The 17,696-nt window shown below is 39.2% G+C and overlaps 1 protein-coding gene across 2 annotated transcripts in view; it reads left to right on the forward strand.

Moving 5' to 3' along the window:
- The window catches only part of LOC130105803 (RNA-binding protein Musashi homolog 2-like), a 33,435-nt gene extending 16,495 nt beyond the window's left edge, over window positions 1–16,940 (forward strand). The window contains exon 6 of one of the 2 annotated variants that reach the window (XM_056271994.1): window positions 16,182–16,940. In XM_056271994.1, the coding sequence (XP_056127969.1) occupies window positions 16,182–16,304 (123 nt within the window). In that variant the 3' untranslated portion in view covers window positions 16,305–16,940. Of the gene's footprint in view, window positions 1–94; window positions 673–16,181 lie in introns of those variants that run through there. The other variant, XM_056271995.1, reaches the window with a different exon arrangement.
- The last annotated feature ends 756 nt before the right edge of the window (window positions 16,941–17,696 follow it).

The raw sequence follows: 17,696 nt of genomic DNA on the forward strand, positions 1-17,696 counted from the left end.
AGGGGAATTGACTCTAGACCAGCCTTACATACTTGGTCACATGATAATACCGAATAGGCTAGTTTCGCCTGCACTTTTTTTTTCTCTCTCGGAGGAATATTAGGGCCTCATCTTTGCCCCTTCTAGCCTGGTGACTGAGAGCAAGGCTGGTGCGTTCACATGTTTATAGAGGAGAGCTCAGTACCACTGTGGCCGGCCCAGCACTAACTGCTGTTGAGTGACACTAATGAGGAGAACAGGCATGCAGGAAAGGGAAGGAAACAAGCTCTTCTGGACATGGCCATTGACAAAACCCCTTTAAGATCTCACCACTCACTGAAATCTTTCCCAAGACCCCCCCACCCCCCCAGACTTCCCTTCTCAAAAAGACACATCTCTCCATTAGCATGGCTCGGAGAACATGGCGCTTTGGTGCTCTTCCTTTGATTTGTTTTGATTAGCAGGATGTGAGGGATCTAATTGAATCCTGTTCTAGACGGTATGGCAACACGCCTCTTGTCGAGCCAAAACAACAGAGAATAGACTGAGACAGGGGTCAAGACGCATTCAGCACTTGCAAATTTGAATCGAAAGGTGTCTGTGGTTGAACTTTTTACGTCAGGCATGACTGACGAAGGTGAATTTACGTGCCAAATTCCACAGCAACATTCCATGAATAAGGTACGCATTGTTGTCCCATTGTTTTTGTTTTTTTTTTCAGGCAAAAATAAAATGTTTTTTATTAGATGCACGTCAGATAAATTTCATTTTAAAACCCAAAAATGTGAATAATATATGTCCCTGTTTTTGCGATTCACATTCTGAAGTGCAAGGACCTTTTACTGGCCATTTGTAAAAAAAAAAAAAAAAACATTCTTCAGTTCACATCATTCATCAGTCATACTTTAGTTTTAAGAGTTTAAGGCCCTATTTTGTATCCTATTCATGGAAAATGGCAGCAAATATTTGTGCTGGCTGTTGTGTTCTTCTTTCCTCATTAGTTCAGGCTCACTGCCTATTCAGAAGTAAACTGATACACACAGGCCTTTCACACATGGCCCTAATCAATAGCAAATCACTTTGTCTTTCTTCTATGAAAGTTAACTAAAAAGTTAATTTTCTGTGTATGCTGTTGTAGACTGTGGCTTAATGCCAGTTCTGAAAACACAAGATTTAGGTGATATTTCTCTCCCATTTACTATGTGACATTAACAGAGTAGAAAGAGTAGCAATGACACAAAGGGTGTCGTGCTCTGCCTCCCAGCTAAATGCACCATGTGAGCTGAACCAAATGTATTGTTTACCCTTTTTTAACGCCAGTGCTTAACTTGGTCTTGCAGATATTTTAAACTGTTTACAATAACACTTGATTTCTGATTGGTTGGTCATGTCTCAAGCCCTTTTTTATGTCTGCTTTTAATACGAGTCTTCTGTGACCACTTGTGTTTAGATTTTGTGTCAGTGTACAGTATGTCAAACATACAGAAGATGTTCTATGCACAATGAATGAATGAATGAGGCATTTATATAGTGCTTTACTTTGTACTACTGTACACCCAAAGGACTTTACAATCATGTCAGGGGATCTCTCCTCGACCATTACCAGTGTGCAGCAGATGAAGCGACGGCAGCCACAGAACAACAGTGCCAGTGCGCTCCGCTCACCACACACCAGCTATAGGTGGAGAGGAAAGAAAGTGATAGAGCCAATTTAAAGGATGACATTAATGGTTGATCCATAATTCTGCTGATATTTGGCATTTAATAATGCGAATTTGCCAATAAGCTTTTCTGTTTGGCCTGTTATGGGTTGGAAGTGAGACTTTTATTTTGCCCTGCAGAGTTGTGGTATAGTAATGGTATAGTAATGGTATCAAAGAACAGAATATAAAATAAATGGATTTAATTTATTAATGAAATTATTCATTATGTAATAATTAATTTATTAGAAGTTAAAAAAAATTATATTAGTAAATAAAACGATATTTTTTTGCACCAATCTTCTCTTTCAGACGATTATATATATATATATATGTATGTGTTTTGCACCTCATTTACATATGTATTTAGTTCTGACTACTCATGATCAGTCAACCAAAATGATATTAATATCATGTGTAAAGAGGGTGTTCTGATTTGTTTTGTCATTCCTCGCCTGTTCTTGTGTATAAAAATCATTAGATTTTGAAGCACAGATAGCTCACTTTGCGGTCTTCATTACATTTGCTATCTCATCCCTTGGTTTAATTCAAGTTTAATAGAAGTCATAAAAAATAAGACAATACAGTAATACTTCAGGCCATCTTTGACTTTGCCTTGGCCTGTCAGACCTGGAAGCATGTCAACAGCGCAGACAGGTTATTACACAGTGACAAACTCAGTACGGAGCATCCCAGAGCTTTCATTTAGGGTTTCTCCCAGAGTGGAAGGCTGCCAAGTCTGCCAGAGCCCTTGTAGGAGCAGACAAGCTTCCAAATCCGCCCAGTCGACGCTGCAGCGTGCTTCTCTTTGATGCTGCGGTTACCTGCCGTGTCCTATGCACAGTACTGATGTAGCGCTGAGGCTATCGGCCCACACACTCCACCCTCTGACAGCCGGCTCTCGCTGTCCTTCCCTGTCTGAGACCTCATACCAACCTGCCTGCTGCATGGAGGGTAGGAGATTTGCAGCATTGCAACTGGCATGTAATCGCTATCAGTTTTAACAGCCTGTTTTTGTTTTCTGTAGGGATGCACTGAATCTGATATGCCAATTTTGACCAATAGAGACAAGCCCGTATTAGAAGTATTATCTAAAAAAAAACTTAATCAATAGTTTTTGTTAATGTCAAATCAATGTTGCAATGTTCCAATCAATGGAATAGGGATAACCCTTTATTTTGAGATGAACACTTGAGAAATTTGAGTTAAGGTAAAAAAGTCCACCATTTACTTTTACTTTTGTTGAAATCTAAAGCTAACTTTAATAATAACTCTAAAACTAGCATCCACAGTTCAATTTTTATTATCGTCCACATAGGGCTGGATATCAGTACATCAGTGCTTGAAATTCTCTCTTAGCTAAAGCTACAACAATATTAAAAGTTACATTATTTTCTATTTATTCTATCAGTTTACATTTATATATTTTGTTTATTTTATTTTAATTCTGTATCAAAATTTATAGGCAAGAAAAGTAGTTTGTTTAGGCTGGGTTGTATGAATTACAAACCTGCGCACATATTTTAAAAAGCACATAACTGTAGAATTCTGAATGAGCATGTGAACGCCGTCAGCGTTAATCACAGGTTCGCGTTTAAAGTCTGATCATTTCGACGGAGGTGAATCAATCAAAGTTAACTTTAGCTAGAAGTAACATTATTCAAGAACCGCTATAACGCCAAAACAATCTGTTACCTTAAATTATATGTTTATCTCTGTAAAGCTGCTTTGAAACAATTCATTGTTAAAAGCGCTATATAAATGAAGATGACTTGACTTGACTTTATTTATTCAATCACTAAAAGTTGACACCACTCTATACATTTATAAAATCAACATTTTACCTAGACCTAATTGTTTGATACTGATTACGTGTGGTCCTGTCTGTAGTGTATATTTATTTATAGAAAGCATGACATGTACATATAGCTTTTGACCTTGATGCACAGACTGCAGCCAGACACATTTATTTCTCTGCATTGTTACTGCTTTGACTTGTCGGATATCGACATTTCTGACTCTGTGGAAGCTGTGCTCGCCTCTTTCACTGTCCGCTACTCTCTGGGTGTTTGTGAAATGAGCGGTCTGTGCAATCAGCGCAGTGCTTTTGGACTCGTTGAAGCTCCTCTGACCCGCCGTGTGTATGTCCTTGTTCAATGATTGTCCTTCAGTTCACTGCAGTGCTCAGCTCCTCTTCTCCACACAGCTCGGCCACTTATCTGACCAGGTGGCTGATATGTTTTCTTTTCTCTTCGCTTCATTTCTCCCTCTTTTTTCACTCATTGTTTTTAGTATCCCACTGCAAGGGCACCTTTTTTTACCTTCAACTCAAGAACGCTAGGTTTGCTTTCTCTTTCGATGTCTTTTCGTCTCTCTCCATCCCTTTTTTGTCCCGCACAGATACAGTGCACAAACCACTGTAATTTACAGGAATGTTGACCAAATTCGAACCATTGCACAGTGGTTCTCAACGGGTTGTGTTTCAGGACATCAGATTCTGACCCAACAACAGTGAACCAAATTTGTTTACACAAAAGTAATGTCTTTGAAATAATTGAAAAGTATTGATGTTATCACAAACTGCATAGGCCCTACAAATCGCAAAATTATTAACATTACATTGGCTGAATGTAATGAAAAATTGACTATTTTGGTTTCCAAATGTCTGTTGATTTTCAGTGGTTTCATGCACAAGTGAACCATGTTTGATTTTTGGGTAATTATAAATATACTGGATACGTTCAAAATGCTTTTTGCGTAGTTAGTTCAGTACACTTATTTTATGGCATGAAGTTTATTTTTTGTGGCTTAAATTATTAAATAGACTGACATGTTTGGGTTGTCAAAAATGTTACATTCGGCTGTATTTGTCAAATTTGTTTAATATTGAAAATCAAGTAAATTTATTACCAAGAAAGTAGTGGTTTTGATGTTTTTAATTAGCTTTTATAACAAAAATCTTTTATTTAAACCCATGAAAATACAGATCCTGTTAATTAATAGTGAAAACTCACTTTTTTTTTTAAAAAACTGTTGTTCCATTATTACCCCTTAACAGATTTTGACTCGTATATATAGAATGCACACCTATCCGTTTCCTCCGTCCTTTTAAAACTTGATTTATTTTCTATTTATGTTACCATCATGGGTTACCATCTGAACTATGGATAAATATATGGTTAGTTGAGTTGTATTATTTTCATTTAGAAATTGTTGGCTACCCATTTTTGTATTGCACCCCACTAGTTGAGAACCACTGCCATACAGGACCTTACTGAGATCCTTCAGTTTTGTCCTCTAAAGGTACATAAAGATATAAATATGCTCATCCGGATGTCTGTGGTTTGTCCCGTGTGGCAGGTCGGCTAGTGTCTATTAGCTGCAGTGTGTGCATGGCTGTCAGTTTCAGGCATTTTTCATTGGCTCTGAATGTGACGAGTGATGGACACCCCCCTTCAGAGGCGACGCCTCCTTCAGTTGCATTCTCCCCGCCCTCTCTGGTTAGCTGGAGCCTTTGCTACCGCATGATAAATCTGATGCTAAATTTAGAGGCTGTTTTTCTCGCACAGAGAGAGAGATTACTGGCAGAGAGAGAGAGAGAGTGAGAGAGTGAAAGACAGAAAGTAAGAGAGTGTGTGTTATGTGTGTCGCAAGCTTGCTATCCACAACAAATCCATTTGCAAAAAGACAACATCCCCCCTCACAAGGCTTATTGTTGTGATGTTGTCACTGATTTTCCATTGTGTGATTTATTTATTTGCGGTTATTTTAACTCTGTATTGTTGCTTTATTTAGTTCACGTCTGTTTAGGAACACAGACTGTTGGCCAGGCCTTTATGCATTTTTCCTTTTGCAAATCTCATCAGTGAGTCCAATTACATCAGGTCTTTAAAAATAAATAAAAAAAAAGACAAAGTCAAAGAGACTTTTTGTAACCAATTGGATTCCAATTTGTCTCATTTGTCCTTTTAGTCAACATTCGCTGTATATACAGTTGAACTAACCTTTAATCTTGCATGCCCAGGTTTAACATTTTTCCTTGTTTATTTGGCTGTAGTTACGGTGCAGTTATGTAACAGTGAACTTGCAAAAGGCTGGGCTGCATATGCAGACGCTATCCCCGACTTCAGGATTTAGCTTATCCCGTGTACGCAAGTCCCTGAGAAACCACTTACCTTGATTTTCCACGCTACTGCTGTGGGATTTCATTTGATCTTTAAAAGCAGATGGCACACCAGATACATCTAAGAACAAAACAAGTGCCATCTTCTATTCATATTGACCAAAGACACAAATACACTTAGCGTTGCACGTAAGGCACTGCACGAATCGAAGCATCAAACGAAATTAGCCTTGAGCGCGACTGGTTAGCAACAGCTGTTAGCTTCGGCTAGGCTTTTGATGTAGGCCGAGAGAGGGTAAAGGGCGATGCTGGGTCTCTCTGAAGTACGCAGGGAGATGGGAACTTGCTTGGGGGACGTCTTTCCAATGCTGATACAGCTGAAACAACAGGAGGGACAGTGCGGTTGAGACGACTGACCTGCTTTACTCCCCTGTCGCTACATCTACGCCAAAACAAACTCCTTCATTTTCAAGACTCAGTCAGTGTGCTGTGCTCTAATTCACAGGTGTCTCAGCTGACCTATTTTATATCACACTTGGCTGCAGTTGTTTCAAGGGATTGTTCATCCAAAAATGAAAATCTGTCATAATTTGCTCACCATCATGTTTTTTCTAAACCTGTATTACTTCCTGAAAAAGGAATCATCTAGCAGAATGTCAAAGCTGCCTACCGTATATATAGTGAAATATTATTACAGTTAAAAATGACAGTTTTCTATTTAAATAGATATTTTAATTTAAAACTTTATTTATTCCTGTGATGGCAAAGTTGAATAAATTTTCAGCAGTTATTATTGCAGTCTTCAGTGTCACACAATCCTCCAGAAATCATTCTAATATGCTGATTTGGTGCTCAAGAACGATTTCTTCTTATTATCCATGTTTAAAAAAAACATTTTTATCCTGCTTATTGTTTGTGGAAACTGATACATTTTTTCATGATGATTTGAATAGAAAGCTAAAAAACAGCATTTAATTAAAAACGAAATGATTTGTAACATTATAAATGTCTTTACTGTCACCTTTGGCAAAGTTAATGTGTCCTGGCGGAACAAAAGTGTAAGAAAATCGTACTTCCGCAAACTTTTGAATGGTAGTGTATTATAAATTACATTTATAATTTACAATTAATACCAGGCTGTCCCTCGCCCCCATATAATTATTTATTTTAAATATTAGGCCCTATTAATATATAAAATGTTTTATAATCAATAGAGTTAAGGGTGTGTAAATGATGACAGAATTTCATTTTTGAATGAAAGAACGAAGCACCTGATTACGACAATAATCTTGTTGAACACTAAGGTTTTTTTGCCCCACATGGTTTCGAATATGACGAGCTATTTTATTTGAAACTAGCGGAGCTGAAACAATCCCTTATTCAGCAGCAGATTTTTTTATTTGGAATTCTCAGCCCAACTGTCATCACATTTTCCTCTCGGTTTTTAAAATAAATCTCCTGTAGGCCCTCTCCTCTGGTGAACTTACGAAGGCCCATTAGGAGTGTTGGAGTTGCAAATGGTGCAGGCTTTTATTTTTGGCCCTGTCCTGACTGATGTGTTCTGTTCTGAGACTGCTAGCTCTAAGATATTGATAGGTCTCTCTTTCTCACTCACGGCCCCAAACACAACACATACAAATTGTGTATTTTTCTTCACTGATTTTGTATGTAATGGATTAAACATGATAAACTTTGTAATAAAAGAGCATATTGGTGTCTAACCATTTTTTTTTTATCAGATGTTCTGAATGAACACTTGTGAAGGGCATATTTGTTTTTAATGGTATGGACATCATAGCTAAAATTTAGCGCTGCAGCGCACAGGGCCAAGTGTTGTGCTTTCCAGCAGCACTAATTACTCAAAGACCCTGATGCATTGATACAATAAATCACAATCATTTATCTGTGGCTAGTGTCTGTGATGAATAATTAAGCTAGTTATTAGTAAAATGAACAGCACATTAATTACCCATAGGCCTCCGTCGTTAAAGGTTGCGTCTCGCTGAATATGAAGGCTGCTCTTGGGTGGCTGTTCCTCTGGTATTGACGTATTATGTCTGGAGCTCGTGTTCTAGGCTTCGGGTCTTTAACCTCCTCGGTTAGAGGAGTTCAGAGCGAAACTTGCGGCCTGTTGGTAATCGACGGAATAATTGGCAATCAATTATGAATGAAACGGAGCCTCTGCACATACATCGCAACATAAAATTTTAATTATCAATCACAGGCAGGCGTGAGAGTCCAATGGGAGTGTCTGTTTTGCGGGGTGTTACAGTACCTATACAGCACTCCTTGGGTCTCAGAGATCCTAGACCCTGTTTTATCTTGTGATGACCTGCTGTCAGATGATCTCAACAATAAATGGTTGGTTTCTGGTTTCATGCTGGTTTCTGACAGCTCTGTACCTCTATCTATCTATCTATCTATCTATCTATCTATCTATCTATCTATCTATCTATCTATCTATCTATCTATCTATCTATCTATCTATCTATCTATCTATCTATCTATCTATCTATCTATCTAATTACGATACGATATCGATTCTCTCAGCGATACGATATTTGCCGATACCTCAAAAAAATCTGCAATTCGATTCAGGGCTATATCAATCGATTTATCGATATTTAGAAATTATGTGTCAAGTGTACACAACCAGTTACGTTTATTAACTCACAACTGCATCCAAAAATATATAACATGAAAGTTTAATTAAACTCTTTGAAAATTGCACACCCTCTCCCAATTGGGACATTTACAAGTTGTTTGTTACAAACATGATATATGAAAATGAACAAGAACGGAGTTATCTGTTTTTGCAGATCATTTTTTTTTACTTGTAACAAACAACTTGTAAATGTCCCAATTGGGAGAGGGTGTGCAATTTTCAAAGAAAAGCAGATAACTTCACATTTCATAGTTAAACAAAGCCAAGTAATTGCTATGATACATAATAAAACACTTGGTTAATCTTTGTAACGTTATCAGCTGACATAGACGCCTGTCCAACTTTGTTGTTGTGATTAACAACGTACACGCAATACAGAGAGCGTTTCCCTCAACATTAACAAGTGGTTTAGCAAGATTTCGTGAAAAAGTTTCAGCTTTTATTTTACTTTTACGCCCCGAAGAAGATATCACGGGTTCATCAAGTTCGTTAAAATCCATCCTCGAGTCGATCACTTTTAATCAGCTTTGACGAAACTCCTCTCAGCTAGTGCGTCTTTTCCTATGGTCTTTTCAAAGTGACTATCAGCCTTTTCACCTGACCTGAATACTGCGCACTGATTCGGTAAAACAGACTTTTCGGGTTGTGTTCACGCAAACAACAAGGGTGTTTGTCGTTTCTGCTGTAAAACATGAACTCGCGATGCCTTGACAGTGGAAAATACCGGCTTTTGTTACAGGTTTCAGTCAATCTTGCCAGGCGTCTATTTCAGCTGAGAAAAGTTACGTGAGGATGTGGAGAGTGTCAAAATAAAGGTACCGTATATCGATATTTTATGTGTGGCATCGTATCGTTAAGCCTGGCTGGAACACACCAAGCCGACGGTCGGCCGTTGGGCAGTTTTTGTGCGTCGGCTGACTAAAGCTTCGCTCACACTACAGGAGTTTTAAAATCCTAACCGATTTTGAAATCTGGTTGCAGCTAACACTTAAGGAGAATCTTTGCAGATTTTCTTACCTCAAATCTTAAACATGCTCACACTACAAGATTTGAAAATCGTGGCGCATCACACACTACACAATGTTAATAAGATTCGTGCCAGAGAAAGCGCCTCACGTGATCTCACGCAACAGATCGGAAGCGGAAAGGTGAATGTAAACAAAATATCTGTTCTTCATATCAAGTCATATTCGTGAAAAGGTTGCCGTGTGACCAAGGAAAGCGAAATCTTTAAAAAAAAAAAAAAAAAATCATCCTTTTAATAAGGATATTTCTATGAATGGCGTCAGCTCTGTTCAATGCAATGAATCAATATGCCATAGATCTCTATAAGGTAAAGCATCAGCAGCGTTGCTCAATGCCCATTGCTGCTCAGCTGAGCATTGTAAAGTGGAGCTCAAAGTTAAAATTAAATATTAAAATAATTAACAGCTTGTTTAATTTAACCTATCTTTATAATGAATATTAATATTTTATAATGAAAATATTTTTGTGTAGGCCTAGGCCTAATTCTGTGAATTACACTGTGCAAACCAAAGTAATAGCCTACAGTAGCTACTACCCACCGGATGAAGAAAGGGCTCTCAGTCTCCACAGAACATAAAATATTCATATTATTTTATTTTTCGTGTTCGCATTTGAGGAAAAAACAATGTTACGGACATAACCGCTCTGAAAGCGACTTTAAAATATGCTTTAAAACTTTCACAAAGACATCAAACAGAAAGCACAAAACCTTTCTTTAAATCGAATTTCGTTTTGTATTAATTGTATCTTAATTTTAAACAATGTTTCATCAACCGATTGCCTGGATTTAATAAATAAGAAGTAAATATAGCAGACGATAGATAATCACGAAACGGAGGCGTCGGCGATACTTCATAAATGAACCGAAACTCAGCGTATAAGATAGCCTACTTGCCTCACAGACATGTCTACTTTTAAACAGAACAATTCAAAACGAAAGAAAACAGACTACAGACTGCTCTCTGCTTATGTAATCCGTATGAAATGTGCATTTCTCTCTGGCGCGTTGACTACTGAAGATCGCGTGCATCCTGCGGAAGACGGAAGAGTTGCAGATGGTTCAGGATCGATATCGAAAAATCTATATTTTTGACAACACTAGATTGTAGGCTACTTAGTTTTATTATTTCAGATGCCTTTATTATGCATTTAGTATTTTATTATTATTTATTATACTGTATTATGCTTATTTATTTAGCAATAAATGGATAAATGGAGATAATGCGCGCATCGCGCTGATGAGTCACTCAAAATTACCTCAATGGAAATTCCTTCACCATGACAGCCCTACTGTTTCTTATTGACTATTGTGACAGTACTGACGTAATCACAATCTTGCTCATCCCGATAAATATCAAACATGTTTGATATGATCGGGGCGAGCCCGATTTGTGTAAGAGCAGATCGGGAGGTGCAAGATTCGATCTGTGAATGCCTCACATTACCAGATAATCTGTGCCGAACATCGGAACCGATCGAGGTCCTCGACAAGATTTTTTCCTCCGATTCTCGGGAGGGGGAGATCGGGCATAAATCGGCCTAAAACTCCTGTAGTGTGAGCCAGGCTTTAGTTTCCTCAAGCCTAGTTCACACTACATGATTTTAAAACGTCGGGCTGAACTGTGCGGTTCACACTACATGACTTGCTCTCTGTGAAATCAGGAGTGTTCAAGTTGTTGAGCTAGTTCACACCACACGACACAACGTGATTGATCCGCAACAGGGGGTAACGCACTACACGAGTTGACAACAACTGTCACCCAACGATTCTATCTTGTCTACAAACCACGCTTTGTCACGAAAAATCACGCGATAAAACGAACCGAAAATGACGCGAAACAGCACGCGCGCCAAATCCCAGCGAAGAAGACGACGAAGAACACAACACGCGAACATGCCTTGCTCTGATTGGCTGTAGCTCATGACATCACGTGAGCTTGAGTCGTGCGACAGCTCTGGATATCTAGCATGCTAGATATTTTTCTGGGCTCGGCGACGCGTCTGCGAGCGTCTTTGATGCGTTGTTGGCTCTTTCATACTAACAGATTGGCGAGCGTTCATCGCCCGCTAATCTCCCGCGATTTGCACGCGATAACACCCTGACCTGTCGGCGAGCTCAACGATTTGCAAATCGGGCTTAAATCGGGCTTAAATCGGGCTTAAAATCATGTAGTGTGAACTAGGCTTCAGTGTGTTCCACACCGTCGGCTGAAATTGGTCCTCGTCGGCTTTGTTTCGGCCGATACAACATGTTGAAACGGTGTCGGGCCGTCTGTGAAAGAGGGAACTCTGATTGGCTGTTCAGCTTAGTGAAAGAGTCAGTGCACGAGAATAATATCAAAACAGCGAGCAAAGAAGTCGAAACGGTAACTTAAAGTGTAAATTGCAGGTAAAATTTTTCACGAAGATAATGCAATGTGCTTACTAAACATAAAGATAAGAACCGCCCACCATTGTTTTTTTTTATGTTTTTTATACCAAAATGCTGAATATAATATGTAAAGTTGGTGCGTTTTACAGTGGTTTTAAGCACGCCCCCTCCCTTCCACTAGGCTGGGCGTGAAGTCATGAAAGGTACTCCAAGCTTTTACTGTCTATGCCTGGTCTATGCTCCAGGCCTGGAGTTACGTTATATTGGAGACCTAGCTAGCAAAAATGGTTAACTATTGTGTTTTTGCGGGATGTACGAATACATCAAAAACGGGGGAGAGGCTCCACAAGTTCCCCAAGGACAAACGACTGATTCGTGCCTGTAAGTGTTAGCATACCCGAGGTAGAGCTTAGATCGGGCCCAAAAAAATCAAGCAAGCCCCTACCCGAGCCCGCTGTGTCCGAGCCCTAAAGATGGCCATTTTCATATCTCTACACAAAGGCCATAGCATTGAAATTAGACTCGATGCCGTCTAAACATCGTTATGTCTGTCAGCCATCACGATGGACGATGATATCGTCCATCGGCCCAACCCTAGTATTGATATTTTCGTCCAATAAATATAGCAAGTATCAATTAATGGTTTTGTCAGGCTGCATTTTAAACTGAAGGACTATTCCTTTGATATGTCCCATCTTAGTTTTTTGTTTCAATAGGAACTAGGAAGTATGTCAACACAGAAATTGTATTGTTCTTTAAATATCTTCCTAAACATCTGTGTTTGACAGTTAGTAATTATTTGGACAGAATGATGTCTAGTTTTAGTTTTAACTTTTTAAAACCAATGGTTGCTTAGATGTCTGTTTTAGCCTGAGTTCACAAATGCCAGAACAATCTGTTTTTTTGCCCTTAGGTAAAAACACATCTCCATCCATAAGCCTGAAATGCTGAAATGAAAAAGCAGTTAATAATGTAATATAGGAGGAGGACTGGAAGTGATAGAGGGTCCTGCTCACTTCTTTGCCAGTTCTCTGAGCCTGGAGGTGTACAATATCAACTCCCTGCAGTGCACATGGGTCATGTGACCCTGGTTGCTATGTTACTGCATTCGACTGCAGGTGTACTCCCCTAATGGGAAGACCCTTGGAGCAGAAAAGTGCCACATCAAGTCAGTTAACAATCAGAGCTGGATCTAGAGAATATCAGCCAAGATCTGAAATCACAAAGTCTGAATGCGCAGGATTCGTGTAATAGTGTTAAATGTGTGAAGGAACGGCGATTGTACGCTTGGCCCAAGTCAGAGTGGTTTCTTAAATAATAACATCATTAAAGGAATCACATCATCATTCTAAAGCGATGGTAAGAGCCGTTTTAGCTCCTAGTAATGCTGAGATATGACACCCATACCGGGAAGTCCTCGGTGGATGGTCAATGCATTGTGTGTAATGGGAAAGTTATGAGGATAAATGTCTGTTGAAGAGTGGGCTAGTGCAAGAGAATATAGATATAATGTTCCCACTGACCATACAGCTCGGATGTAAATGTCAGCTTGAGAGCAGTTATTCATCCATCCATTCTTCTTGCACACGCTTAACTGCGGCTTCGCTGTTGAGTCGAGGGCAGCTGATACCTGAATAGTCTGGGGCAATCTGATCAGGGCCATAGGTGAATAATTATTACTAATGGGCGGTTACCTTCAGGGTTTGACATGTTTGGTAACAGTAGATGGAGATTAGATGGTTATATGGAAGCGAGGAGTTGGGATTTTGCTTCCTTAAATGGTCAGTGTTTGACAGTTCCTTGTGTTAGATGCAGCAAAAGCCGAGTTTTGCAAAATGCTTTGCATGCAATAGAAATTGAGTGCATACTGCCAAGTGCCAAATAAACACGCTTTTTTGGCTGGGACCTTAAATCTGCTGGTCGCAAATCAGGAACCACTAACGTCAGGTAATAGCAGAAGCATAATGATACAATTTATGCCTTGGTATAATAGCTGTCTGCACAGTACACATGCAATGTTATGTGCGTTCAGTTGATTTAATAGATTTTTTTCTTGCTGATCTACTCCAGCAACTTTTTCCAGATTGTATAAATTATTGTATTTAAAAAAAGATTTTCATACTTTAAATCAAAGCAAATGTGTAATGATCTAAAAATGCTGAATTAAATTAATTTTATTTTTTTGCAGCAAATCTGCTCTAGCAACTTTCCCCGCAAATTTTCTGTATTGTTTTTTTATTTAGAAAAATAATTCTATTATTTTGTATGAATGTTATTGGCTTTATTTAACTTTACATCAAAGCCACATTGTGATTGTCTGAAAATGAAGAATTAAATTCATTTTGTATATTAAAATGTTTAATCAAATAGAGTATTTAGTACCAGACCATGATGCAGCATGTTTATATTTAGGGCAGATAATGTAGTAGTCAAATACGTCATCATTTTTCATAGACACTTTCTGACTGAGCACCAGCACCATTTTGGTAGAACAGGAGTCAGGACATAAGACTAACCATCTAGGACTTCAATATTCATGGTCATACTTTTATTTTGTTCAGTATTATCATCCCAGTGCATCGATTTGTGTCTTCATCCGTGTTTCTCTCTCCGTTCTTCGAGTGCCCTGCTGTGCTGATGCTCCCCACAGCTGTGGCCCCTCTGCCCCGCAGTAGATTTGGGCTTGCTGGCCCTCTCTTAATGGCTGTGAGCAGTGGGGGAGATGGGCCGCTCGGGGAGCACTTGTTTGTTGATTGGCGATAGCAGCACAGTCATTGTTTCCACAGCTGCCTCGGTCGAGGTTTCGATGTTCTTGATTCGACCTTGGGGAGTCAGGGCTGTTTGATGCGTCCTCCAAACGTGGACATGGCCAGGCCAAATTCGGCCTGCTGTTTTTATTACTCGCTTAGGGGTGGACTGCGTGACCAAAATCTTATATTTTTGGTAGAAATATCATTCTTAAAAAACACAAGGAAATCCCGCACACTATAATACTTGGAAAAACGTTTCAGTCTCATGACCTTCATCAGCCATATACGTATCATTAAAGGGTTATTTCTCCCAAAAATGAAAATTATGTCATTAATGACTCACCCTCATGTCGTTCCAAGCCCGTAAGACGTCCGTTCATCTTCGGAACACAGTTTAAGATATTTTAGATTTAGTCCGAGAGTTTTCTGTCCCCTCCATTGAAAATGTATGTACGGTATCCTGTCCTTGTCCAGAAAGGAAATAAAGACATCATCAAAGTAGTCCATGTGACATCAGTGGGTTAGTTAGAATGTTGTGAAGCATCGAAAATACATTTTGGTCCAAAAATAACAAAAACTACTACGACTTTATTCAGCATTGTATTGTCTTCAGGTTCTGTTTTCAAGTCTGTTTTTGGGTAAACAAACCCTTTAAAGATATCATTCTTAACAAATAAATATGTCTGGTATCAGTGCAAAAACAGCTTCACATTATGTAAGAATTGAGTTGAAAACATTCACACAGCAGTAATGCATTAGACATGACTCAATGCCACGTTTGAAGCCATAGTGCTGCAAATTAAGATGAACTGAAAGTAACTGTTTGTGTGTTTCTTAACGTAGAGCGTCAAAATTAAATTGCTCCCATTATAATCAATGAATCTATCATTTCTTGGTGTCAGATTAAGCTGCATCACAGATATACCGCAGTTAAAAATGGTGCAGCAGAATCTCTACCTTTTCACATTATATTCAGTACTATACTACCCAGCGCTATCGCTTTTTATTCCTGAAATTTGAAAATATTAGCTACTCTTGTACATTTTTTTTTTTCAGAGATGCATGTAATCCAGTGGTGGAGTTTGAGCAGAAATGTGGTCGTTTTGTACGTGCTTTTTTGTTGGATGTAGTTTGAAATCTCTTTACAGCCCAAATTCCAGACTCTTCCGTTGTGAACCGAGCAAACAAACAACAGCTCGCTATCCTGATTCAGGCCTAAATTGGAAAACAACCAAGTACAGTTGTGCTTGTTCTATTGACGTAGACGCCCTACTGAGAACTCCTGACTGAACCTGAAAGTTTAGGAACTCTCATCTCCTCCAGCAACCATTGCTTTGTGTTTGATCAAATCTTGAAAAGCCACAATGAATGTAGAGTTTCAGAGTAAATTCATATTCTGCAATTTGGCCTGAAAGCATTTGAGAGTTTAGATTTTTTTTTCAACAATAAAGCTACCTCGAAGCCTCGTCTTTAAACGAATGCTTGTGCATTTTTTTTTAACAATTTTATCAAACAGGAAATTCCCATCTCACCCCTGCGTCTGTCTTTTTTTTGTGTGTTTTTACAGCTCCAGTTCTCATGCTGTTCCGCAGCACATGCCGCACGTCTTCCCAAATCCCAGCTCTTAGCTGCCTGCCGTGAAAACCACTCTCAAAGTCCCGTCCCTTCCCTCAGACAAGCTTTTATTTGAACATGCTTTTACCATTCATCATAGTGCGAAACCAGAGATCACAGCCTCTCTCTGAGGACAGCACATAAAGGGGAAGTTTACTTGGGGAACATCAGCAGATAAAAAAAAAGAAAGGGAAAAGTAGACGCGACACTTGAACTTATGATTGGCACCTTTGACAAGGTTTGAGCGAGTTGACGGTGTGCATCCATAACCATAAAAGATATTGAACGGTTGATGTTGTGTTTATGAGCGCATAGCTCAGAGAGGCAGCTGTCCTCAGAGTTGCACCGCTGAGTAACACAGCAAAGATTAATAGCCCACGATAGACAGTAAATGATACTTGATTTATGGCTCATTATATACGCTGCTGTGTGGCTCATAGTCTTACACACTGGGCTTTTAATACTGCCGTGTCTATCAAAAGAGCCAGGCTTATGAATATGGGAGCTGAGAAATTATAATAAAGTAATTAACATGGAAAGACCACTGCTTTATAAGCGATCTCAACGTTAATTTGGCCCACTTGCGGTTCTGTCGCAGCCAGGGTTACTGGCATTTGAGGGACGGTTGCAAGAGATTATAGGAGTGTGATAAACGAAATAAATGTGGTGTATTTTCCTGTTGTGTTTATAAATGGAGGCTGATTGGGACTTAGTCATTCTGCTGTTTATATGGCACCAAAAAAGGGCAAACTACTTTTATTAGGACACATTTTAGGATATCAATGAAAAATGTTTTTATTTTTATTTTTTGTAGGGACGCGGTTTATTTCGCATGGGTGAATCTATTTGTTTGACTGTGTTTATGTGTGCAATAAATGTGTCTTCACAATTAATTGATGCATGAATTGCAACGTAACTGATGTAAACGCTTGAAAAGGGGTGAAAATGATTGTCCGATGTAAAATGAACAAGTTTGGCATTAATCTCCCACTCGCATTATAAAATTTGTGGCTGACATTGAATCCCCAGCCCTCGAAGAGCCCAAACTGTCCTTCTTGGCTCAGCAATCTATTTTAAGAAGGCCCTTGTTGTGAAGCAACACTCTCCCTGATGTATTCTTTTGTCCACAACCAGTCATTACTGCCACTGTCACCCTCTGAGAGCTGTTCCCTCCCTCTACGCCAGGGTTAAGGGCTGGCCTACTTTTGACCCAGAGAGCGTGTGCTCGCAACTGGTGATGGGGGTGATCTTAAAATGTTGGCAGACCATTTTCACTGGTGGATACTGGTTGCTATCTCACCCTTGAAATGTGGAATCTTTCATCTCACTCCCTTTTTTTTTAAGGCGCTCTTTGCCCAAGCTCCAGTGATTCCTGAAATCCATGTCCAGGGGCTTCAGGTACGGCTGTAAATCCCACATTCTTAGTGTGGTCCTACTCCTATTTCTTATCCCAGAGGCTGAGGGGATG

The sequence above is a fragment of the Rhinichthys klamathensis genome, unplaced genomic scaffold, assembly GCF_029890125.1.
Source record: "Rhinichthys klamathensis goyatoka isolate OS25496 unplaced genomic scaffold, OSU_Roscu_1.1 h1tg000329l_1, whole genome shotgun sequence".
NCBI classification, from domain to species: domain Eukaryota; kingdom Metazoa; phylum Chordata; class Actinopteri; order Cypriniformes; family Leuciscidae; genus Rhinichthys; species Rhinichthys klamathensis.